Below are 21,202 nucleotides of genomic sequence, written 5' to 3'. Positions count from 1 at the left end.
GCATGTGGCAGAAGACCCATCATGTTTTATAAGCAATCAATAATGTTCATCCTTGTGATGAAAAGAAGAAACTACCAATTACTGAACACAAACTTTTATTACATCTGAACAACAGCTTTTTTTCAGTTCGAATCAAAGAGTCAAAGATACCATTAGGAAACACATTTACAGCTGTAGAAAAATCTACATATCAAGATCAGATCATCTCCGTAGATTAAATAATAACACATTTATAATTCTAATAGTATATTTTAACACCATCTATTTTACAAGCAGAACAGTATGTTCTTTCAAGCAAAGTGAAAGTTTCTTTTGTGGTAGAATATACGTAAGCTTACTTAGTACTGGATTGAAAAAAAATACTTTAAATACTTGTATTTTTTTTTGTTATAAGGCTAATATTATGAAGATTCTGTCTACAACAATATTTACATATAATAAGACAACATATACTGGAAATGGAAAGATTGGTCAAAACAACATGATGAGTGAAAGTACCAAAACGACGTAATAAGAGTAGCAACCATACAGCTCATTTCACATTATAAACACCAAGCATTGTAACTAATGTGATAGGATTGTTAGAAATATATTACACAAATAACCCAAAGAAATATGCCAATTTAAATCACTATTCAACACAAATAATGAGACAATGGCTACTAAAAGTCAGCAATACACAAACATATGTTCAACGCCCAGTAATACTGAAGGCTGGCATGTACACATGAGACTTCAGTGAACATAGTTTGATAGGAAAAAGCAGTTATACCAGTTATGATTAATGTGACTACATTGTATGACCAGAAATGTTTGATGATCAACAAAAAAATGGCATACACATAATTCAAACGAGCTTACCATGCATTAACTGATGACCAACAAAAATGGCATACAAATGATTCTTATAATATATCATAAATCAATGTTTCACACATCTAAGTAAGCACAATTTACATTTTTATTACTAAAAATATTTTCAAAACCTTGACACACATATCATATCAATATGAATTACAAAACTTTTTTGCTACCAACTTACATTTAATACTCAAAAACACATCCACAAATCCAGCATCGTCAACTGTATTTTTTTTTTTTAAATGCACACACACTAGAAGGGCAAATTATCATCTTTCTTGCTAGCTGATCAATTCATGCTCTCATCTTCTTTCTTGTCTTTCTTTTCTGCAGCTGCAATAACAAGAATATAGTGAATATAACCATTCACTGAGTGAATATAACCATGCATAAGAATTATTTTACTTTAAGTCTCTATAACGCTCAAAATCAACGAAAATTTTGTGAAGTATTTCGTAAAATAAAGTTAACACCTAAACAATCAGCTCCTTAAAGCAATAGCCAAAATTTCAATGCTAGATGTGGTATGATTACATAGATTTTTGTAGATACAAAATGCTCATTTTTATTTATTTGTGGACACAATAAATTCCATGTTATTTTCCTGCGAATATATCTATTCATACAACACACGAACACTAAAATGGTACCATGATAAAACCATAATAAAAACGAGCATTTTGTATCCACAAACATCTATTTTACCACACCACATCTGGCATTGAAATTTCGGCAATTGCCATAAGGAACAATGATTTTTAATTGTTTAGCTTTATTTTACGAAATATTATACGAATTTTTTTTTGATTTTGAGTAGTAAAGTTACTTTAACTTATTTAATGACTCTTTCCCCCCACTTTTAACAACAACTTCTAATTATTTTTTTATTAGTACATACAATATTCTAAAGAAATGTTTACATCCTCCCAAAAATACAATACCAATTATAATTTACATTCCAACCAACATTTAAATATGTATTATAATTAACAAAGCATAAGTGTCTTTATCCTTATCATTAAGACCGTGCAAAATATATTTCCACAAACTTATGAAACTGCATTCAAGTCTCTATCCCTACTCTACCTGTTCCTTCACCATCACCGTCCGCCTGAGCACTATCTGTGCGACGCCGCTTGCGGGAGTTGAACGGGCGGCGGGAGAATCTTGGGACTGGTAGAGCATCCATGCCCAGCACCTTGTGGATCTGCCTGTAGGCAATTAGTCTGAGGGCATGCTGCAAAACAGGGAACCGGTATAAGAACTTATGATGATTGCGTTTATTTGGATTACAATCAGTTCTCAATAGTAAATTGATCTTATAATTGATGTCAGTTAAGCTTGAAAGATCTTCTCGTAAAACTGAGCATAATGCTTGTGCATTAAGTGTCGTCCCAGATTAGCCTGTGCAGTTCCCACAGGCTAATCAGGGACGACACTTTCCACTTTTATGACATTTTTCGTTTAGATGAAGTCTCTTAGCTAAAATCAAATTTAGGCGGAAAGTGTCGTCCCTGATTAGCCTGTGCGGACTGCACAGGCTAATCTGGGATGACACTTTACGCACATGCATTATGCCTAGTTTTCTCAGAACACGACTCATATACACTACACATTTTTATATCTTAAATTAGGAAAAAACATAACTGGGAAAAAAAAAACACCACTGTATGAACAGCCATACCCTTTACAACTCAGATGCACACTTTGACGAGCGGGAAGTCCCTTAAAAATCAATTTAAGACTTAACCTCTCTTACTTGATGCAAATTTTAAGCTCTTCATTCCAACCCTAAGATACTGATGAACAGCAAACAGCATAACACCTGAACAGACTGAGAGTTACTTGCAGGCTTTTCTGGTTTTATGATTGTTGAATATAGTGATTTTCACTTTGCCTTAGAGCGGGCAGGGTTAAGGGACAGTCCTACCTGTGCGGAGGCAGTGATGTCCTCACGTTCCTGGTTGCTAAGGCCAGCCGCAGCGTCCATGGGGTCTTTCTCACAAGGGTCCAACAGCCCTGGGCCTCCTGGAACAACAGTACTAAGATGCAATGTCAATTAATTTAAGACACACACTCAATGAGCCTCTTTATGGGAAATGTTATCTTAATTTGTGCTTTTTTTCTCTGAATATCTAAGAGCCCAGACTATAGTTTAGAGACAAATAGCTCATGTGAATCTCCTTATTCATATCCATGAAGTAGTGGACATGAAGAAGGCAAGGTAGCCGCACAAGGTATGGATCCTATATTTTTCACACATCAAACTATCCAATATAATACTGTATGAGGAATTATTTCAACATCATAAAACAATAGAGATAGCAAACCATCTTTATGTTGATAACTAACATTAAAACGGAATATCCCTTTTTGCAGCTCACAAGCAAATTCACAAGGGTAAGCCAAGATTCAATATTCAGGGAAAACAGTTTCTCTCTCAGATGAAATTAAGGCCACATAACAAGAACTATTCTCCTTCAAGCTATTAATTATTATAATTATTATATCACTTCCAATAACCCTTATCTATCATCATTTATCACTTTCTGCATATTTAATACAAAACTAGATGTGTCAGTCATAGACAATAGATGAGTCACAGACACTGATGCCCCAAATAACACATATGACACAGACAAACCCGCCAGTCAGTTGCTTCAACACAACAAGAGGTCACTCAACTAAGACATGTAAAAAAACTTACCTGTGTTGTCTAAATTTGGAATTGTTTGTGTAATAACGGTAGTTTTTATCTAGTTTTTTTTACCCCGTATGACACAGACTTGGCATGAGACAGTATAAGAACAAATGTAAGGTTTTACTATAAACATTCAAGAGGGCGTTTCACCCGAGACATGCCAGTCTTTCAGCCCTTATTAGGTAATTACATAGGCATACTCACCAGGCAGGAGGACACCTGATGCGATGCACTCAAAGAGGCGTCTGAGGGCGTCGCCCGGACTGAGGGGGGCAGGGGCACTGCTCACACACTTCTCTACCAGCAGCTCCATGGCCTGCTCACAGGATACAATATTTACACACACACAGGGTTAAAAATCTTATCGTTCTGCAAATATTTTTTTGTACTGGAGTTTCTCAGAACGCCTGCATATTTCCAGCACGATTATGACAACAAAAACTATAGTTAAACAAGGGAACATTAAATGGTCACAATGTTTTTTACATTAAAGGTTTTTTTGAAGGTAATACTATTCATAGCACCTTAGAGCTCCCACCAACATATTGGCCAGATGATGCTTAATATTTCAGCATGTTGAATCTGATAGTGCACTGGTTTTACATGTTGAAACTTGAAGATTAGAAAGTCATAGTGTGAAACAAAATCTTTGAAGACAGCTTTATCATGTGCAATAACAGATCGTAACAAGTATTTTAATATAGGCTATTTTTTTCTAATTTATTAAGTGTTTGACACAGCCCCCAATCTCACAAATTACTAAAAGAAAAACTTTTTATACCGTTATTTCGAAGTCGTCGGAACCGTTAAAAAAAACTTCGGATTAACGATAATTCGAAATAAACATTTTACAGACGACTTCTTTGATTCTGTAATAATCAAACGTTGTGGAATTCGCATGGTTCGGCTACACGCTACTATTAATAATTGTTTTACTTAAAAACGTAAACTAGTCAGATTGCAATAGATTTCTACTTACAAACGAAGGAATAAAACGATTATTGTTCTTGTTTGTATGTTTTCTTTAAGTACAGAACATATTACCGTAAATCTACGAATATAATACGCACTTTTTTACCTGCCGATTTTTTCTTCAAGTAGGGGGTGCGTATAATATACGAATTTAGAGCAGAACAAAATTTTTCCTGTGCAAATTTTCAACTTAATCGCTGTTATTCGCTCCGTGGCAGCCATTTTGAACTACACCATTACATCAAAGGGGTGCAACAGGTCTTGCGCTGTCGTTCGCCATTTGAGTCATTTGCGAAAATATTGAGAATTTGGCTCAATAAAAATCTTATTTGTGAAAATGTGAAAATCTAGTAAAATTTCATTGAAAACATCCGCCATTTATATCGGACAGGTTTTCTATATTTGTCTTTGTTTTAATGAAAGTGTTCGCAATTCGAACAGTAAACGAAACCTGGTCTGTACCCGATTATGAGACATCGCTTGACCTTATTGTTATTGAAGTGCGCATGGTAGCTGACCAATCAACATTGAGCTCGCTTACACATGAAATGACGTTGTCGAATGAAACGTGAGAACAGGAGGAGCTATCGGATAATATTGAGTCATCCATGCGCAGACACTGTATACTTTGAATACACAGTTATATTGTCCTCTGCCTACAAAATAGCGACTGGACGCTAAGTCGTATAAAGAGATTAGCAAATGAAAAAAAAACAAACTGACAATACCCTTAAATAAATATTTCTTAGCTGACCACTATTTATCTTTCTACCGCATATTCACCATATCTGAAGTAAAGAGTGGTAATTAAATAATTAGTTTTATGATCCTAATAGAGTCTATTACACCTGTCTGCCGATTGCCGAATTAAATTGAAAGGTGATAATTAATTTGTTTATTACTCCCAAACTAGCCTTAATGACAGCAGCGTATTTTAATTAAAGAGATCATGAAAAACACGAGCGGTTTAATTGTATTTTAAGTTATATTAAAGTATCGAGTTTGTAACTCGAAAAAAGAAAAAGTAATTCCTCTAGACAACTATAAACAAGGGACAAAATTGTCACAAAACCAGGTTTTCATTGTGAAAAAAAAATCTGATAAAGGGAGAAAACTCAAACTGAACTTTTGAAATGACCAAAAAAAATTAACCCCCTTTGTAAGTTTTTTTTTTTTTTAAATCTATTTTTAGTCGTGGCGACCTTGACATTGGAGATATTGACGTGATTCTTTCGTGGGACACACCGTCCCATGATGGTGAACAAATGTGCCAAATGATTTTAAAATCTCACAATGAATGACATAGTTATGGCCAGGACAAGCTCATTTATGGCCATTTTTGACCTTTGAACTCAAAGTGTGACCTTGACCTTGGAGATATCGACGTAATTATTTCGCGCGACACACCGTCCAATGATGGTGAACAAATGTGCCAAATGATTTTAAAATCTGACGATGAACGACATAGTTATGGCTCGGACAAGCTCATTTATGGCCATTTTTGACCTTTGAACTCAAAGTGTGACCTTGACCTTGGAGATATCGACGTAATTATTTCGCGCGACACACCGTCCAATGATGGTGAACAAATGTGCCAAATGATTTTAAAATCTGACAATGAACGACATAGTTATGGCCCGGACAAGCTTATTCCGCCAGCCCGCCAGCCAGCCAGCCCGCCCTGCATTCGCCAATCTAATAACCAGTTTTTTCCTTCGGAAAACCTGGTTAAAAAGGAAGTAACCATTTTGTCTTCTTATTACTTTATTATTATTATAATTATTATCGTCCCGAATATTGTCAAATTGAATTAAATGTGAAAACAAAAAACAGCGTCTCTGCTTCTTTCTTTTGTAATTATGACTGCTTGACCCGGATGTCAGCAAGGGGCCTGTGTGTTATTGGTAACAATCAATGGTAATATCAACAATAGACAGAGATATTTATTATGCAACTGTCATAACAACAGCACTATAACACATCCTGATCAATATACCGGGGTAACAAATAGTTGACAACACCAAATTGATTTGCTATTTTTACAACACAAAAATATATTGACACAGTTTTCGGAAATGGCCGATTTCGGACACTAATTTTTTTAGTGCATATTTTACTTGGATTTTCAATTTTTACAGATAAATTTTGACCAAACTCGGGGTTGCTTATTATGCACGAGGGGGTATTATATTCGTGGATTTACGGTAAATATAATGAATGAATGCACTAATTATCAGAGCATATTAAATATAATGAATAGCACAAATTATCAGACCATATAAAATATAAAAAATAGCACAAATTGTCATACATGTAAATACAGATGAATACAATTTCGAAATGAATTAACATTTTTTTGTTAATAAGACGCGATGTCTCTCTGAACACTGGCCTTAACAGCACTTAACTGGTTGTGTGTAACATATTTCTCCAATTTGTCAAGGACATTGAAGAACTCACTTCTGCCCGTTTTTTCTCGCAGAAGGTAGAGTTTATATAAGATGAATTTCATTGGACCACATTTACTCAGACCTAAAGTGACACGTTGATTTGTTACTAAAGAATGCAAAACTACATAAATAGTAATTATCAGCTTTTGATGACATTATAAAATTAACACGCTACGCGCAGACGACAAAGGTGTAATTATCAGCTTTTGACGCGCCACGCCCAGACGACAAAGGTGTGAAATTATGCTCAGCGTTTTGCAGCTTTGACTTCGGATTACAGATTGATGATTAGGTGCGAATTAGTGTTGGGACCGACAGAATCACTTCAAATTAATGATTTGTTCATTTTAACGAAGTTCGGATTAACAATGAAATTTTACATTAAACAAAGAAGAACCAAAATCAGGACCGGAAAAATACTTCGAAATAATGGTGACTTCGGATTTATCGGTGTTCGAAATAATGGTGTTGAAGTGTACATGTAAACATGCTAAATCTTTTTACAGAACATATTAACTTATCCAGGAGTCCATGATGCAGCCACAGCCTGATACATACCCATTCATTGAGTGGTGTCCAGGTGGGAACGCGCTGGCACAGGTCTCGTAGAATACGGATAACAATGACGCACGACTGCAAACCATTGGCCCTAGCCTGCACAAAATGGGAGAGTAGCATGCTTTACATGTGCAACATATAAGACGGGTTATATATCAAGAATCTGGAGTCATCACTATGGGTACATGTTCGATCCTTAACATGAAAGATTCAACTGCCAACTGGAAGATGAGTAAAATAAATAAATGAATGATTCATACTTACCTAGAAAGGAAACTTAGGTAAAACTTTGGACACACAAAGAATCTTATCATGGATATAAAACCTGGTTTATGTTTCATGTTGCAATCCTATGGCAGTTGGTCTTCAAAATCATAGGATAAAACACAATTGAAAATAATGGTGTACTAAAAAATAACCAACTTGGATCCAATTCAATTACCAAATGTTATCTTTTTTTAAGATATGATTAATGTCATTTATCATACTGGCAATTATTCAAAAGTTTAACACTTTTGAGAGTTTGGTAGCAAAATTCTGTATGTAAAAGAAAATGTTTGCACACCAATGTATCTTTTGATGTTTTTTTACTTCAAAATATGACAAATCTCTAAACCCATTAACAAAATTTCTTTCTTCAAACATTAAATCCAACATATCTAATCAAAGTGGGTATATCTTAAATGTAAAAATACATGCCCCATTTCTTTGGAAAACAAACTACCTTAATTTTCGAAACCACATTTCCCTTAGGATACACCAGCCTAACCTCAGTTGTTTTGATTTCAAGGTGAGTGCATGTATTGCCTACGCATTGAGTCCAGATTCCTGACAGAGAATTATGTACAGAGGGTTTGCCGGGATGCCAGCCTCCACCAAGTAGGTACTTGGGGCAAGCTGACACTCCCCCGGACACAGTGCATTCATCAACTTTCCAGCCTCATGTGACACGATCAATGATCAATCTTGTACCCCAAACAGGCCTGCCCTCCTTTCACTCCATGGAACAATTGCTAAAAATGAGTTCATTGCCAGAGTTGCTAATAATGAGTTCATTTCAAGAAGATAAATTACTGGGTATTCTTATTAAAATTGTATTTTTTGCTTGTCTGTATGGAAATGTCTGGTGCTATCAAGCATGTTCTTTCATGCTCTAGAATCAACGTGTGCCTTGTGTTTGTCACCCATGGTGGAAATCCATAAGAAACAGTGTAATAACAATTATATGTTATTTGCAAGTGACACAATCTTGTTAAACAATTGAGAGCAACTGAAACACCATATTTGAATTCCCCAATTGTTAGAACTGTTCCATGTTCCACCAAGCCAGCAACCATACTGTACATTCAATCATCAAATAAGTACACTATAAAATCTGAAAAAAAACCTAACATACCTGGCCATTACACGGTCAGTTTGATGATTAATTGTAGGTATAGAGCACTTTAGATCTCTGACCAACACTTACAGAATTTCAACATCCTTACCAAAATGTATGAGAACCATGTTAGAATACTAAATCAGATAATAAAACAAGAATGACAAATTGTGTCAGAGAACTAAGACATCATATAACTAAGGGCCAACGGGAAAAAAACCTGATACACAATAGTCATGGACATGAGTCAAGCTAGAGGAACCATATAGACACATGAGCTATATGCCCAAGTCCAGGCTATTGTATATAAGGTTGCTGGGTCAGGAGAATACATATATGCAAATATAAATCAAACATAAGATTGATCATTCATACCAATGAAATACATACGTAATAAATGTAGTAAAATAAATATACCACATATATAATATCATAAGGCTGAAAAGTAGTATAAAAGTGGTTACTAAACCTGGAACCATTTTGCATGTCGAAGGGCAGCTAGGGCATCAAGGCATTTGTGCCTATCCAAAACATCTGGAGGGTCTTTCACAGTAACTGCTGATGACTCTGTTATAGCAAACATACAGGTTGCTGCATGGGTGTTTGATCATTTGCAACCAGGCTCTCATTTCTAAGGCAACAACCCAGGCCTGGCCAAGCTCGTGTCGTTACCTTGACTCAAGGGACGCTCTGCATAGAGGTAGCTAATAGATCTATGTGACTTTTTAAAACTATGTTCTTATCAAAGAAATTTCTAAAAATATAATACTGCTTTTTTAAGCTGCTGATACCTGGATAAATTTAAAAAAATCTTTTTAATTGAAGAGATTTCTAATCAATCATTATATTATATGATTACATGAGCATGACTGAACTATGACACTATATTACAGAGCTAGAAATATGTTAGTTTGTAGCATTGGATGCCCATTACCAAAAAGAAAAAGGTGCAAAAAGTCAGTGCTTTGTGCTAACATGTATAGAAAGGAAAAAAGAAATCAAATTACTTAAATCAAAAGAATAAATGAAAAGCTTTCAAGTACTAAGTTATATGCAGAGTTTCACAAGGAGATGAAATCTTTAACTCCACAGCAATTTAGCATTTAAATGATTTTTCTTCTTGGATGCAACATATCAACCAAACTATTGAACCCAGGAACCAAAAGGTAGGCCTGTATAGTGCAAAGCATCCCCAGGTCAACTGAGAGCCTAAGCGATGGTCAAAAATCCATCTATACCACACCCGGGCTCGAACCTGACTTGAAAGAGAAGGCTTCACAACGTATGTTGGCATGAAATTCAATAAGATCAGAGCAAATCTTTACACGTTGCACATAAAATATTACATATAAACATTTCATGAACAAACATTCTGTAAAAGCCTTCAACTTTACATTCATATTCTGGGTTAACTTCTTAAATCATCCTGTTTTCGAGTAGACTGATCATGACATGTTGTTATTATATATAGATAACCAAAATTTAAAGTCTAATCAGTATGCATATATATTGAAGTACCAAAAGAAATCATTACTCAGGAACATTAAGCCATGAACACTCTATGAAATGCCAAAATCTTAGCATTACTCTGCACAAGTCATGTCATTCTTTGATCAAAGAATGCTCCAAAAGGAACTGTTAACACAATATTTGATCTACACAAATACAAGACCTTGACCCGGTAACCCAGTTCATACCTCCCCCCTCGGCGCTCTCTCTCATGATGGGTGACGTCAAGGTAATGGTACAGGACACGTGAGGCTCTGAGCTATTGGTCACAACAATGGCTGCCTCCTCAACACAGCGTTTCACATCATACTTCTCTTCAGTGCAGGTCTGGAATGGATGAAATGTGTTGTTTATTGTCCACTGATCAAAATAAGCAATCATCCTACATTTAAATTTTGTCAAGGTTTTAGGTATTGTAACCTTTTCTTAATTTTTATTTCATTTTTTTTTTGGACAAAATGCAAGTTCTTTCAACAGAATATTTTGTCAACTCCAAACTCTTATTGCACAATGCAAATTTTTCTCACATAATATTTTGTCACCTCTGAGCTCCATTTTGTAAAATCCACTCACCGCCAGCTGTTTAGGCAGCCCGTCAGCCACGCGCTCCAACAGTGTACGCGTAGGCTTCTCAGAGCAGAGCACCACCAGGTGAACGTTGAGGTCCCCATGCAGGAGAAGCCCCTTGGCAAGCACTCCCACCCTCATCACACCCTTGAGAACCCGAGGTGGGGCCGCAGAGTCATCCTCCTTCTTGCTGGAAAAGGAGGCAAAATTCCTGGTGAGAACAGCCAGGTGTACTGACTGTAGGATACACAAACATCTCAGCAATAAGTTTTATATGTATCAGGTTGATAAGAAAAAGAGATTTGGAAAATCTAATTGGGGAAATATGGTGAATTTAAGTAGAAATAAAATCCTAAACACGTGTACCTGTGAAAAGTTGTTGTGCATATGTTCTACACAATCGGTCACTAACCCTGTATTAAGATCATAATATCGTTTGGAAATACACGTAGGTGGTAATCTCCAAGTAACTCACCCCTCTTTGTGGTCCTCATCCTTCTTGGCGGGGACAGCAGGGGTAGCAGCAGCAACCTTGGTGTCCTTAGCAGGGGTCACTGGCTTTACAGGGACCTTAACATCTTTCTTAACCTCTATGCCCTGCTTGGCTTTAGCATCACTGAAACAGGCAAAACAGACTGTTGTCAGTGACAAGTGTAAACTGGTGAGTGTAAAAGTAAGGTTGATTGATGGCTGGATAGAATGGTTATTTACAATAACTGTTTAAGTATCATCGTTTCTGTTCGAAGCAGTTGTTAATTACATTGTAAATGTATACAATATAGCGGAGCATGGTGAGTGTGAATCACCAAGGCAAGGTTCAGAGGGGAACTTGGCGCATCAAAATGTGAGCCTGGTATATGAGACATGACATAAACCTGTTGCACTCACATCGCATACCTCTCAGCAATATGGTCTGAGACAAGTTTGAGTCCCTTCTCACAGGCAGACACAATGTTCTGCACATGCTGCAGCTCCTCTTCGTTAGGGTAGATGGACGCATGCTTGGCCATCACATGGCGGTCATCAGACGAATCAGGCTTACGGATACCCTAGAAAAGTTAATAGGGTGGAAATCAATTTTAAGTTCTGCAACATAACATTAGTTGTACTCAAATCTGATATAAATGTGTTCCTGATCTTTTTATGTAGAACAGTTCCACTATAACAAAGTTTACATTGCTATAATTCACTTTTTCCTTTCTTCTTCAGAGATTTCAGGATATGGACACCAGAATGGATGCAAGCAGGCCACTTTTAAGGGTTGATAAAAAGACATAACTTATGTTATCAGATTATTTTACTGTGTTTTGTCTAATACTATGTAAAATTGAACAAGTATGCAAGCCAACATATAATACTGGACGCATAAACACACAAATAACCATTACATTTATGCAAATTATTTGATCAAAAGGTTCACTTCTGTTAGCTTCAATGGACATTTAAAGCTTTGAGCAACTGCGCCCTTAACGTTTATCACTGGCCTTACAAAGTGCACAATGTACTCACAGGGGCGGGTCCAAATCTTGGCGGGGGCATGCCAGGGCGGCCCATACGGTGCCACTCATACATCTCCATCTCCTGGTAGCGACGCCTCTCCTCCCAGTAGTACTCCTCCTCCATCCTACAACAAAAAACAGAGATCAAGTATGTTTGTTTCGTTGTTCTTGAGGATTTTTCCTTGTTTTCAACAGTAAATCAGTCACCACAAACAGTTTATCTACCTACACTTGTCCTTACTTTTTAGTACTTTTGATCTTATTGCTTGGAACGCAGTCTATTCTAACATACTACAGTTAGATTTTCCTCTTTTAAGGTGAGACTCATTTCAATATAAGGCATATTGTGCGAAATTGGTCTTATGCCATTTGCCACCAGCTTGGCTCCAGACCACCTTGCATTTAAGCCGCAAGATCAGGAGCTTCCCTGTCTGCTTATCAGGCCATGAAACCTTGAGCTACATTAAACCTAATAATCTTGCAAACTGATAAGGAGCTACAGTGTCCGTATTTGGTGTAAGATCCATTTTTTAATGACACGGCTCTCACTCAGGCATCTCCCTACCTCTGTTCTTGCTCCTTCCTCCTCCAGAACTCCTCCTTCGCAGCCTGCCTTCGCAGCTTCTCCTCTTGGATCTTGCGCACACGGATGCTTGGCTTGATCTCAACCTGGAGACTTGGGTCCACCTTTTTCTGCATTGTCAAAATCCCGAAAGCCATTATATCACACATTCAATATTTTTGTATTTGCTTTATTCATCAAAAAGCGTGTGCTCATTGCAAAACTGTTAAAAGTGTTCAAGTAAACAAATGATACATTTTAATTCAACATTATTATTTGTAGTACATCCATGGTTCATTATGACGGCAAAATTATTAATGCATTATTTTTTGTTGACCTTTGACCTTAAAGGATGTCCTTGACCTTGAACTTCCACGACTCAAAATGTTCAGCTTCATGAGATACACATGCATGCCAAATATCAAGTTGCTATCTTCAATATTGAAAAAGTTATGGGCCATGTTAAAATTTTCGGAAATACGGACAGATGCCATATATTTGACATTTGACCTTGACCTTCATCTTTAACCACTCAAAATGTGCAGCTCCATGAGATACACATGCATGCCAAATATCAAGTTGCTATCTTAAATAGTGAAAAAGTTATGGCCAATATTAAAGTTTTTGGACAAATGGACAGACGCCATATATTAGACATTTGACCTTGAAGGATGACCTTGACCTTCACCTGTCACCACTCAAAATGTGCAGCTCCGTGAGATTCACATGCATGCCAAATATCAAGTTGCTATCTTCAATATTGAAAAAGTTATGGCAAATGTTTAAGTTTTTGACGGACAGACGCCATATATTAGACATTTGACCTTGAAGGATGACCTTGACCTTTCACAACTCAAAATTTGAAGCTCCGTGAGATGCACATGCATGCCAAATTTCAAGTTGCTATCTTCAATATTGAAAAAGTTATGGCCATTAAAGTTTTCTGACGGACGGACGGACAGACTGACATACACACATACCGACATACTGACGGACAGTTCAACTGCTATATGCCACCCTACGGGGGGCATAAGAACAACAAACTCAAGTTCTGGTAAACAAGAATTTTGCTACATTAATGCTTCTTAAATTCCAGCTACTATGATGAGATATTTATCAATCAAAACTTGAAGCTATTTATGAACGAGACGTTAAAACTCAATATGTATAAGTTGCAAGCATCACCAATGAAGTCAAAACAGTCAATTACCTTGTACTGAAGCCTGTGTCGACGCCCCTTCATGTGCATGTCCTTTGCATTGGGGTCATTGAACTTGCACTCACACAGCTTGCAGTTGAAGCTGATGATCTTGCCCGTGGCATCATTCTTGATCTCCTCAATGTACTCGTGGCCTAAAGAGTGGAAGTAGCGAATGCTAAAGGCAACATGTACAAGAACAGATTCAGTTTAAAGTAGGGATAAAAATTGGCAAAAGTCTATCACCCAAGTATTGGTACATTTTGGACAGGGCTTGCTCGAAGTCTTGCATTCCAGACTCAAAATATTGTCTACATATGTCTGAGCAGGACAACACGACGAGTTGGCTATGACAGCAGAGCTAAAAAAAAACATGTGTCTATAGGACGCACATTACCCCAAATCTGATTTTGCTTGGAAACCTCACTAAGTTGGAAAAATCTGAACCAAAATATACTGGTTCACAAGATCACATGTTGGTTTATACGTTTGTTGAGTTTCAGTTTCAGCCCTCTGGAAGAAACACACCATTAGTTACATAATGTAATTTGGGGCTATAAAATAGGCCAAAACTTAAGTTAAGAAACCATCCAAACAAAAATATGGATATTGAGATGGGTAACTTCAAATAGTAGTCAATATGTTTGTTATGTTTCAGCCCTAGCCCAAAACAATATTTTCTTAGTCATGGGCGACACAACTTAAACAAGATGTGTTTGTGAAACACAATGTCCCCCTATATGACGTTTGACCTTGTAGGATGACCTTGACCTTGTGAAGGATGACCTTGACCTTTCACCACTCAAAATGTGAAGCTCCATGAGATACACATGCATGCCAAATATCAAATTGCTATCTTCAATATTGCAAAAGTATTAATAAAATAAGCGATTTCGGCCACATATATTTGACCTCTGACCTTGAAGGATGACCTTGACCTTTCACCACTCAAAATGTGCAGCTCCATGAGATGCACATCCATGCCAAATATCAAGTTGCTATCTTCAATATTGCAAAAGTATTTATAAAATAAGCGATTTGGGCCACATATATTTGACCTCTGACCTTGAAGGATGACCTTGACCTTGACCTTTCACCATTCAAAATGTGCAGCTTCATGAGATACACATGCATGCCAAATATGAAGTTGCTATCTTCAATGTAGCAAAAGTTATTGCAAAATGTTAAAGTTGGCCCAAACAGACCAACAGACAGGCAGGGCAAAAACAATATGTCCCCCACTACTATAGTGGGGGACATAAAAATGTAATGATTTGTATAAAAAGAAACTGCAACTTAACTTGTGTCAAAAATATCTAAACCAACATATGAGGGCGCACATTATTTACATATGGTTTATATGTTTGTAAAGTTCAAGCCCTAAAATAGCAAAACTTATTGAGTTTCATTTGACATAAGTCAAACTAGAAATGAGTGCAAAGCAGACACTGCCCCCACATACCACTTTTGTTTGAAAACTCCACTAATGTTGGAAAAAGATTAACCAAAATATTTAGGTGGGCAAGTTCACATGTTGCCTAATATGTTTGAGGTTTCGGGTCATGCCAGTTTGCAAGGCTTTGTTTCCAAATTAATAAAACACAAATATCGTGCAACCTGAAGGTGTCAATGACCGACGTAAGAAATCACTCACCAACTGGTGCCACATCCTTCTCTCCAAGAATGTTAAGCGGCCCATCATCGTCATCAGCTAAGTGAAATACAAAAGGTTAAGTATTGAGCATCTTCACAAATACAATTTAATATTCTCATTTTAAAATATACAGTTCAGTCAAAATGCATGAATAAATCTTACACAATAAATGAAATAGTTACATGGAAAGCAGGTGGACTTTGTTTCAAACAAGAGATTGCCAAGCAATTTTGTCCCCTACCGGTGAAACTCCACCATTGTCAGAATTTTTTTATTATTATTTTTTAAATTTGTTGCCATAGCAACCACCATTTTTGACTTAGGAACAAAATGAATTGACGTGCATAATCTCCTTATTGCCATCTGTCCATGTTTCAATTTTCATGAAAAAATATGAAGAACTTTTTAAGTTATCGCAGGATCCAGAAAAGTGTGACGGACTGACAGACAGACAGACAGACTGACACACAGAGCGCAAACCGTTAGTCCCCTCCGGTTTCACCAGTAGGGGAGAAAAACCAAACAAACTTTTAGCGCCATCAGGGTTGTTTTTTGTGTGTGAAAATATGAGGCAATTGTACATTTAAGTTTGGCAACAGATTAATTGAAAACAATTGGCTACATCATATTAGGTACTGATAGACTGAATGGAAGTATGAGTAAAATGTTTCAGTGGTTAACAACAGCTCATGGTTGCACCATCTACATATTTTACTTCTTTGGACAGACAGATAGGATTTTCATCAATACGGACGTCTAAATTGGTACCATTGGTTAAACTAGCCACTTTTTAAGTTTAAAAATGAAAGTGTCTTTTCTCTGTTGTACACTCTGCTATGAAGGCCTTTGAATCTGTACAGCTAGCTTATACTGTGTGTTTATTGTGGAAAGTGAATAATTTACAAAGGATATTAATGTGAGGTAATTAAGTTTGTAAGGTGCTAATTATTCTTTTTTTAAACAGTATTCATAGTCATAGCATGGCAGCCGGAGTAAGAAGAGGTAGATTGGCAGTAAAAATAATTTCGTGACCATTCTAGCTGTCAGTCCCAGCTGGAAATCAAAGCCACAATCAGTTTTGCAGTCTAGTGCTCTACCAACTGAGCTATCTGGTCAGGTAAATGTTTGATCATTATACACAAACAGTTACTTTTTACACAAATTGGTACATTCTGCAGCCCTACTACACTATAAAAACCTTTTCCACAAAAAACAACAACGCATATTGACGTGATTGTAGTTCCTTAGAAAATCAATCTCAATGTAAGACCGTTCTTACTAGATTCAAGTTTCAAAGGCATCATTTCAAACCATAAGATACTCATGAGAAGCATACAACATAAAATCTGATCATCTGCAAGCTACTTGTAGGCTGTTCTGGTTTTCTGTTGGTTGAATTAGCTATTCTACTTCACTTCTGATTGGGAAAGGGTAGATACATACAGTCCATGGAGGTCTGGCTGGTGACAGGCGGGGGCGTGATCTTCACCTCCTCCATCTTGGCGCCTGTGGTCTTCAGCTGGTTACCTCCTGTGAAGAACAACATGCTTCTAGACATATTGGCGATGACTTCACTTTTATCATCATATGAAAATTTAGCTTGCATTATTTTAGCAACAGTAGGCCAATCTTGATTTTCCAAAACATAAATAAATGAACGTTATCTATTGTCATTGTGAGGATGTAGACTGTAAATTCATACATTTCTCATTATACATCTTAATTAGAATAATCATTATGATACAAACTTAATATCCATAATATGTTTTTCTTTCTAAAAAGGTATAACATGAAACACATAAAAAAAATTTTTTTATTGTTAACAGTTTTTTTTCTTTCATGTACTTAATGTGTTCCTTTTTCTTGATACAACACTATTGTTCATGCAAATGCAAATGCCTTCATTTCTTTATAGCTACCAACAAACATCAACAAATAATGCACAAACCGACAAAAGTGATTTTGGGTGTGGCTAACACTTTCTTGGCTGCGACTGATGTGGGAGCAGACACAGTAGGCACAGGAGCCTTGACGGGCGCCACAGCGGGCTTACTGACAGCCACAGAGCTAACGGAGCTGGCCTTCTGGGCTCCAACCACCACTGGGTCGGAGGAGGGGATTGGCTTGCCCAGCTTTGTGTGCAGCTTTAGCACCTAGAATGAGGGGATACAACAGTGAATGAAATATGAATGCCTAGTGTTGTGCTATTCGTTGCAAAAAACTGAAGATTTTTAATTGCCATGTCTTGATTTTTTTTTAAACAGGGCTTTTTAACTCATTATAAACAAGAATAATAAATAATAAAACAAATAAACAAGAGCACCGCCTTGCGGGTGCAGATCGCTCATCTATTTTTCTTTGTAAAGGTGTAGGGACCTATCTCAATTTCAATCACAAAGAAGGAAGGGGTAGAGTGGAGAGGGGTGTATAGTGTGGGGGTGTGGTCATATTACATTATCTTTCAAAAATGCAAAAAAATGCACACAAAAAATTATTATTTTTAGGGAGGGGGGGGGATTCTTGGGTGGGATGGTTTGAAGGTATTTCAAAAATAAAATAACAAAAATAAATATTTGTGTTTATTAACCATGTTTGAAAAAAACAAGAGATGTGTTTGTCAGAAACACAATGTCCCCTATTGTGCCGATTTGAATTTTATTTTTTTTACCTTTGACCTTGAAGGATGACCTTGACCTTGCACCACTCAAAATGTGCAGCTTTATGAAAACGCCGCTTTGAAATATTATTTTTTTGACCTTTGACCTTGAAGGATGACCTTGACCTTGAACTTCCACCACTCAAAATGTGCAGCTTCATGATAACGCCACTTTGATTTTTTTTCCACCTCTGACCTTGAAGGATGACCTTATCCTTGAAGAAAGACCTTGACCTTGAACTTCCACCATACAAAATGTGCAGCTTCATGAGAACGCCACTTTGAATTATTTTTTTTTTTACCTTTGACCTTGAAGGATGACCTTGAACTTCCACCACTCAAAATGTGCAGCTTCATGAGAACACTGCTTTGAATTTTTTTATTTTTTTTTACCTTGAAGGATGACCTTGACCTTGAACTTCCACCACTCAAAATGAGCAGTTTCATGATAATGCCGCTGTGATTTTTTAAATATTTTGTTTGACCTTTGAACGTGAAGGATGACTGCCTTTGAAGGATGACCTTGACCTTGAACCTACACCACTCAAAATGGGCAGCTTCATAACGCCGCTTTGAATTTTTTTTTTGACCTTTGACCTTGAAGGATGATCTTGACTTTGAAGAATGACCTTGACCTTGAACTTCCACCACTCAAAATGTGCAGCTTCATAATAACGCCGCTTTGAAATTTTTTATTTGTTTTTTGACCTTTGACCTTGAAGGATGACCTTGACCTTGAAGGATGACCTTGAACTTCCACCACTCAAAATGTGCAGCTTCATGAGAACGCCGCTTTGATTTTTTTTTTGACCTTGAAGGATGACCTTGACCTTCCACCATACAAAATGTGCAGCTTCATGAGATACACATGCATGCCAAATTTCAAGTTGCTATCTTCAATATTAAAAAAGTTATGGCCAATGTTAAAGTTTTCGGACGAACAGACGCCATATATTTGACATTTGACCTTGAAGGATGACCTTCACCTTCATCTTTCACCACTCAAAATGTTCAGCTCCATGAGATACACATGCATGCCAAATATCAAGTTGCTATCTTGAATATTGAAAAAGTTATGGCCAATGTTAAAGTTTTCGGACGGACAGACACCATAAATTTGACATTTGACCTTGAAGGATGACCTTGACCTTTCACCACTCAAAATGTGCAGCTCCATGAGATACACATACATGCCAAATATCAAGTTGCTATCTTAAAAAGTGAAAAAGTTATGGCCAATGTTAAAGTTTTTTTCGGACGGACAGACAGACAGACTGACATACTGACGGACAGTTCAACTGCTATATGCCACTCTACTTGGGGCATAAAAATTATTTTTTTGGGGTGGGGGGTGGGGTATAGTGCGAGGGTGTGGTGGTCATTCATTAGATGATCTTTAATTTAAAAAAAAAATGGGGGGGAGGGGGGCGTGGAGTCAATTATGGTATGTCAGGTTAGAGATGTTTTGTCAAAGTATCAATCGAATCTAATCATAAATAAAGAAGTTATGGCAATTTTAGCAATATTTTATGATTTGACCTTGAGAGTCAAGGTCATTCGAAGGTCAAGGTAAAATTCAACTTGCCAGGTACAGTAAGTACCCTTATGATAGCATGAAAGTATTTGAAGTTTAAAAGCAATAGTTTGATACTTTAGAAGTAAAGTATCCAGATCTAAACACAAAATGTAACCATATATTCAAAGTTACTTAGTCAAAAAAGGGCCATAATTTCGTAAAAATGACAACCAGAGTTATGCAACTTGTCCTTTACTGTCCCCTTATGATAGTTTGCGAGTGTTCCAAGTATGAAAGCAATATCTATGATACTTAAGGGGTAAAGTGGACCAAAACACAAAACTTAACCAAATTTTCAAGTATAAAGGGCCCGTAATTTCGTCAAAATGCCAGTCAGAGTTACATTACTTTGCCTGCACAGTCCCCTTACGATAGTTTGTAAGTGTTGCAAGTATGAAAGCAATAGCTTTGATACTTCAGGAAAAAAGTGGACCTAAACACAAAAATTAACCAAATTTTCAATTTTCTAAGTATAAAAAGGGCACATAAATCTGTCAAAATGCAAGCCAGAGTTATCTAACTTTGCCTGCCCAATCCCCTCATGCTAGTAAGTAAGTGTACCAAGTTTGAATGCAATAGCATTGATACTTTATGAGAAAAGTGGACCTAAACGCAAAACTTAACCGGACGCCGACGCCAAGGTGATGACAATAGCTAATTTTTTTTTTCAAAAAATAGATGAGCTTATAAAAATTTTTCAAAAATAGATGAGCTAATAAAATTGATTTTATATTTTCACCAAGAAATCTTGCAACCATTTGAAAATTTCAATGCAAAGCTTTACCAGTCATAATATTTTCACATTTCTTGTGTTCATTTCTTGGCTTTGTTGAATTTCTTTATTGTTGACAAACAAGTTGTTTAATTCCCATGCTAAAATGAGAGATCTCCCTTTGTATAAAAAATTGTGAACAGTAAAAATTGAGGACATCCCATTGTCATTTTAAGACACCATCTTAATTTTATAAATTGTGTTTTTACTTTCACGTTTGAGCAAGAAAAAAGAAGACATTTTCTGCTATTAATTTATCAAATATATGCAAATTTTGATTTGGGAAAGG

The 21,202-nt window shown here is 36.6% G+C and overlaps 1 protein-coding gene across 10 annotated transcripts in view; it reads right to left on the bottom strand.

The window, feature by feature from the left end:
• Window positions 1-78: 78 nt before the first annotated feature.
• LOC127877090 (zinc finger RNA-binding protein-like) overlaps window positions 79-21,202 on the bottom strand; it is a 38,476-nt gene continuing 17,352 nt past the window's right edge. For 7 of the 10 annotated variants that reach the window (XM_052422722.1, XM_052422725.1, XM_052422724.1 and 4 more), the window contains 16 exons: window positions 17,858-18,062; window positions 17,353-17,439; window positions 15,910-15,966; window positions 14,268-14,410; window positions 13,061-13,188; window positions 12,506-12,620; window positions 11,885-12,045; window positions 11,472-11,612; window positions 11,003-11,207; window positions 10,618-10,756; window positions 9,390-9,487; window positions 7,543-7,638; window positions 3,767-3,878; window positions 2,792-2,889; window positions 1,948-2,098; window positions 79-1,194 (listed from right to left, as the gene is read on the bottom strand). In XM_052422722.1, coding sequence (XP_052278682.1) covers window positions 1,151-1,194; window positions 1,948-2,098; window positions 2,792-2,889; window positions 3,767-3,878; window positions 7,543-7,638; window positions 9,390-9,487; window positions 10,618-10,756; window positions 11,003-11,207; window positions 11,472-11,612; window positions 11,885-12,045; window positions 12,506-12,620; window positions 13,061-13,188; window positions 14,268-14,410; window positions 15,910-15,966; window positions 17,353-17,439; window positions 17,858-18,062 — 1,980 coding nt within the window. In that variant the 3' untranslated portion in view covers window positions 79-1,150. Of the gene's footprint in view, window positions 1,195-1,947; window positions 2,099-2,791; window positions 2,890-3,766; window positions 3,879-7,542; window positions 7,639-9,389; window positions 9,488-10,617; window positions 10,757-11,002; window positions 11,208-11,471; window positions 11,613-11,884; window positions 12,046-12,505; window positions 12,621-13,060; window positions 13,189-14,267; window positions 14,411-15,909; window positions 15,967-17,352; window positions 17,440-17,857; window positions 18,063-21,202 lie in introns of those variants that run through there. The other 3 variants (XM_052422726.1, XM_052422723.1, XR_008048245.1) reach the window with 3 other exon arrangements.

The sequence above is a fragment of the Dreissena polymorpha genome, chromosome 4, assembly GCF_020536995.1.
Source record: "Dreissena polymorpha isolate Duluth1 chromosome 4, UMN_Dpol_1.0, whole genome shotgun sequence".
Lineage (NCBI taxonomy): Eukaryota > Metazoa > Mollusca > Bivalvia > Myida > Dreissenidae > Dreissena > Dreissena polymorpha.
Note: the sequence above shows the minus strand (reverse complement) of the source record. Positions and strands in the feature narration are given on the sequence as shown.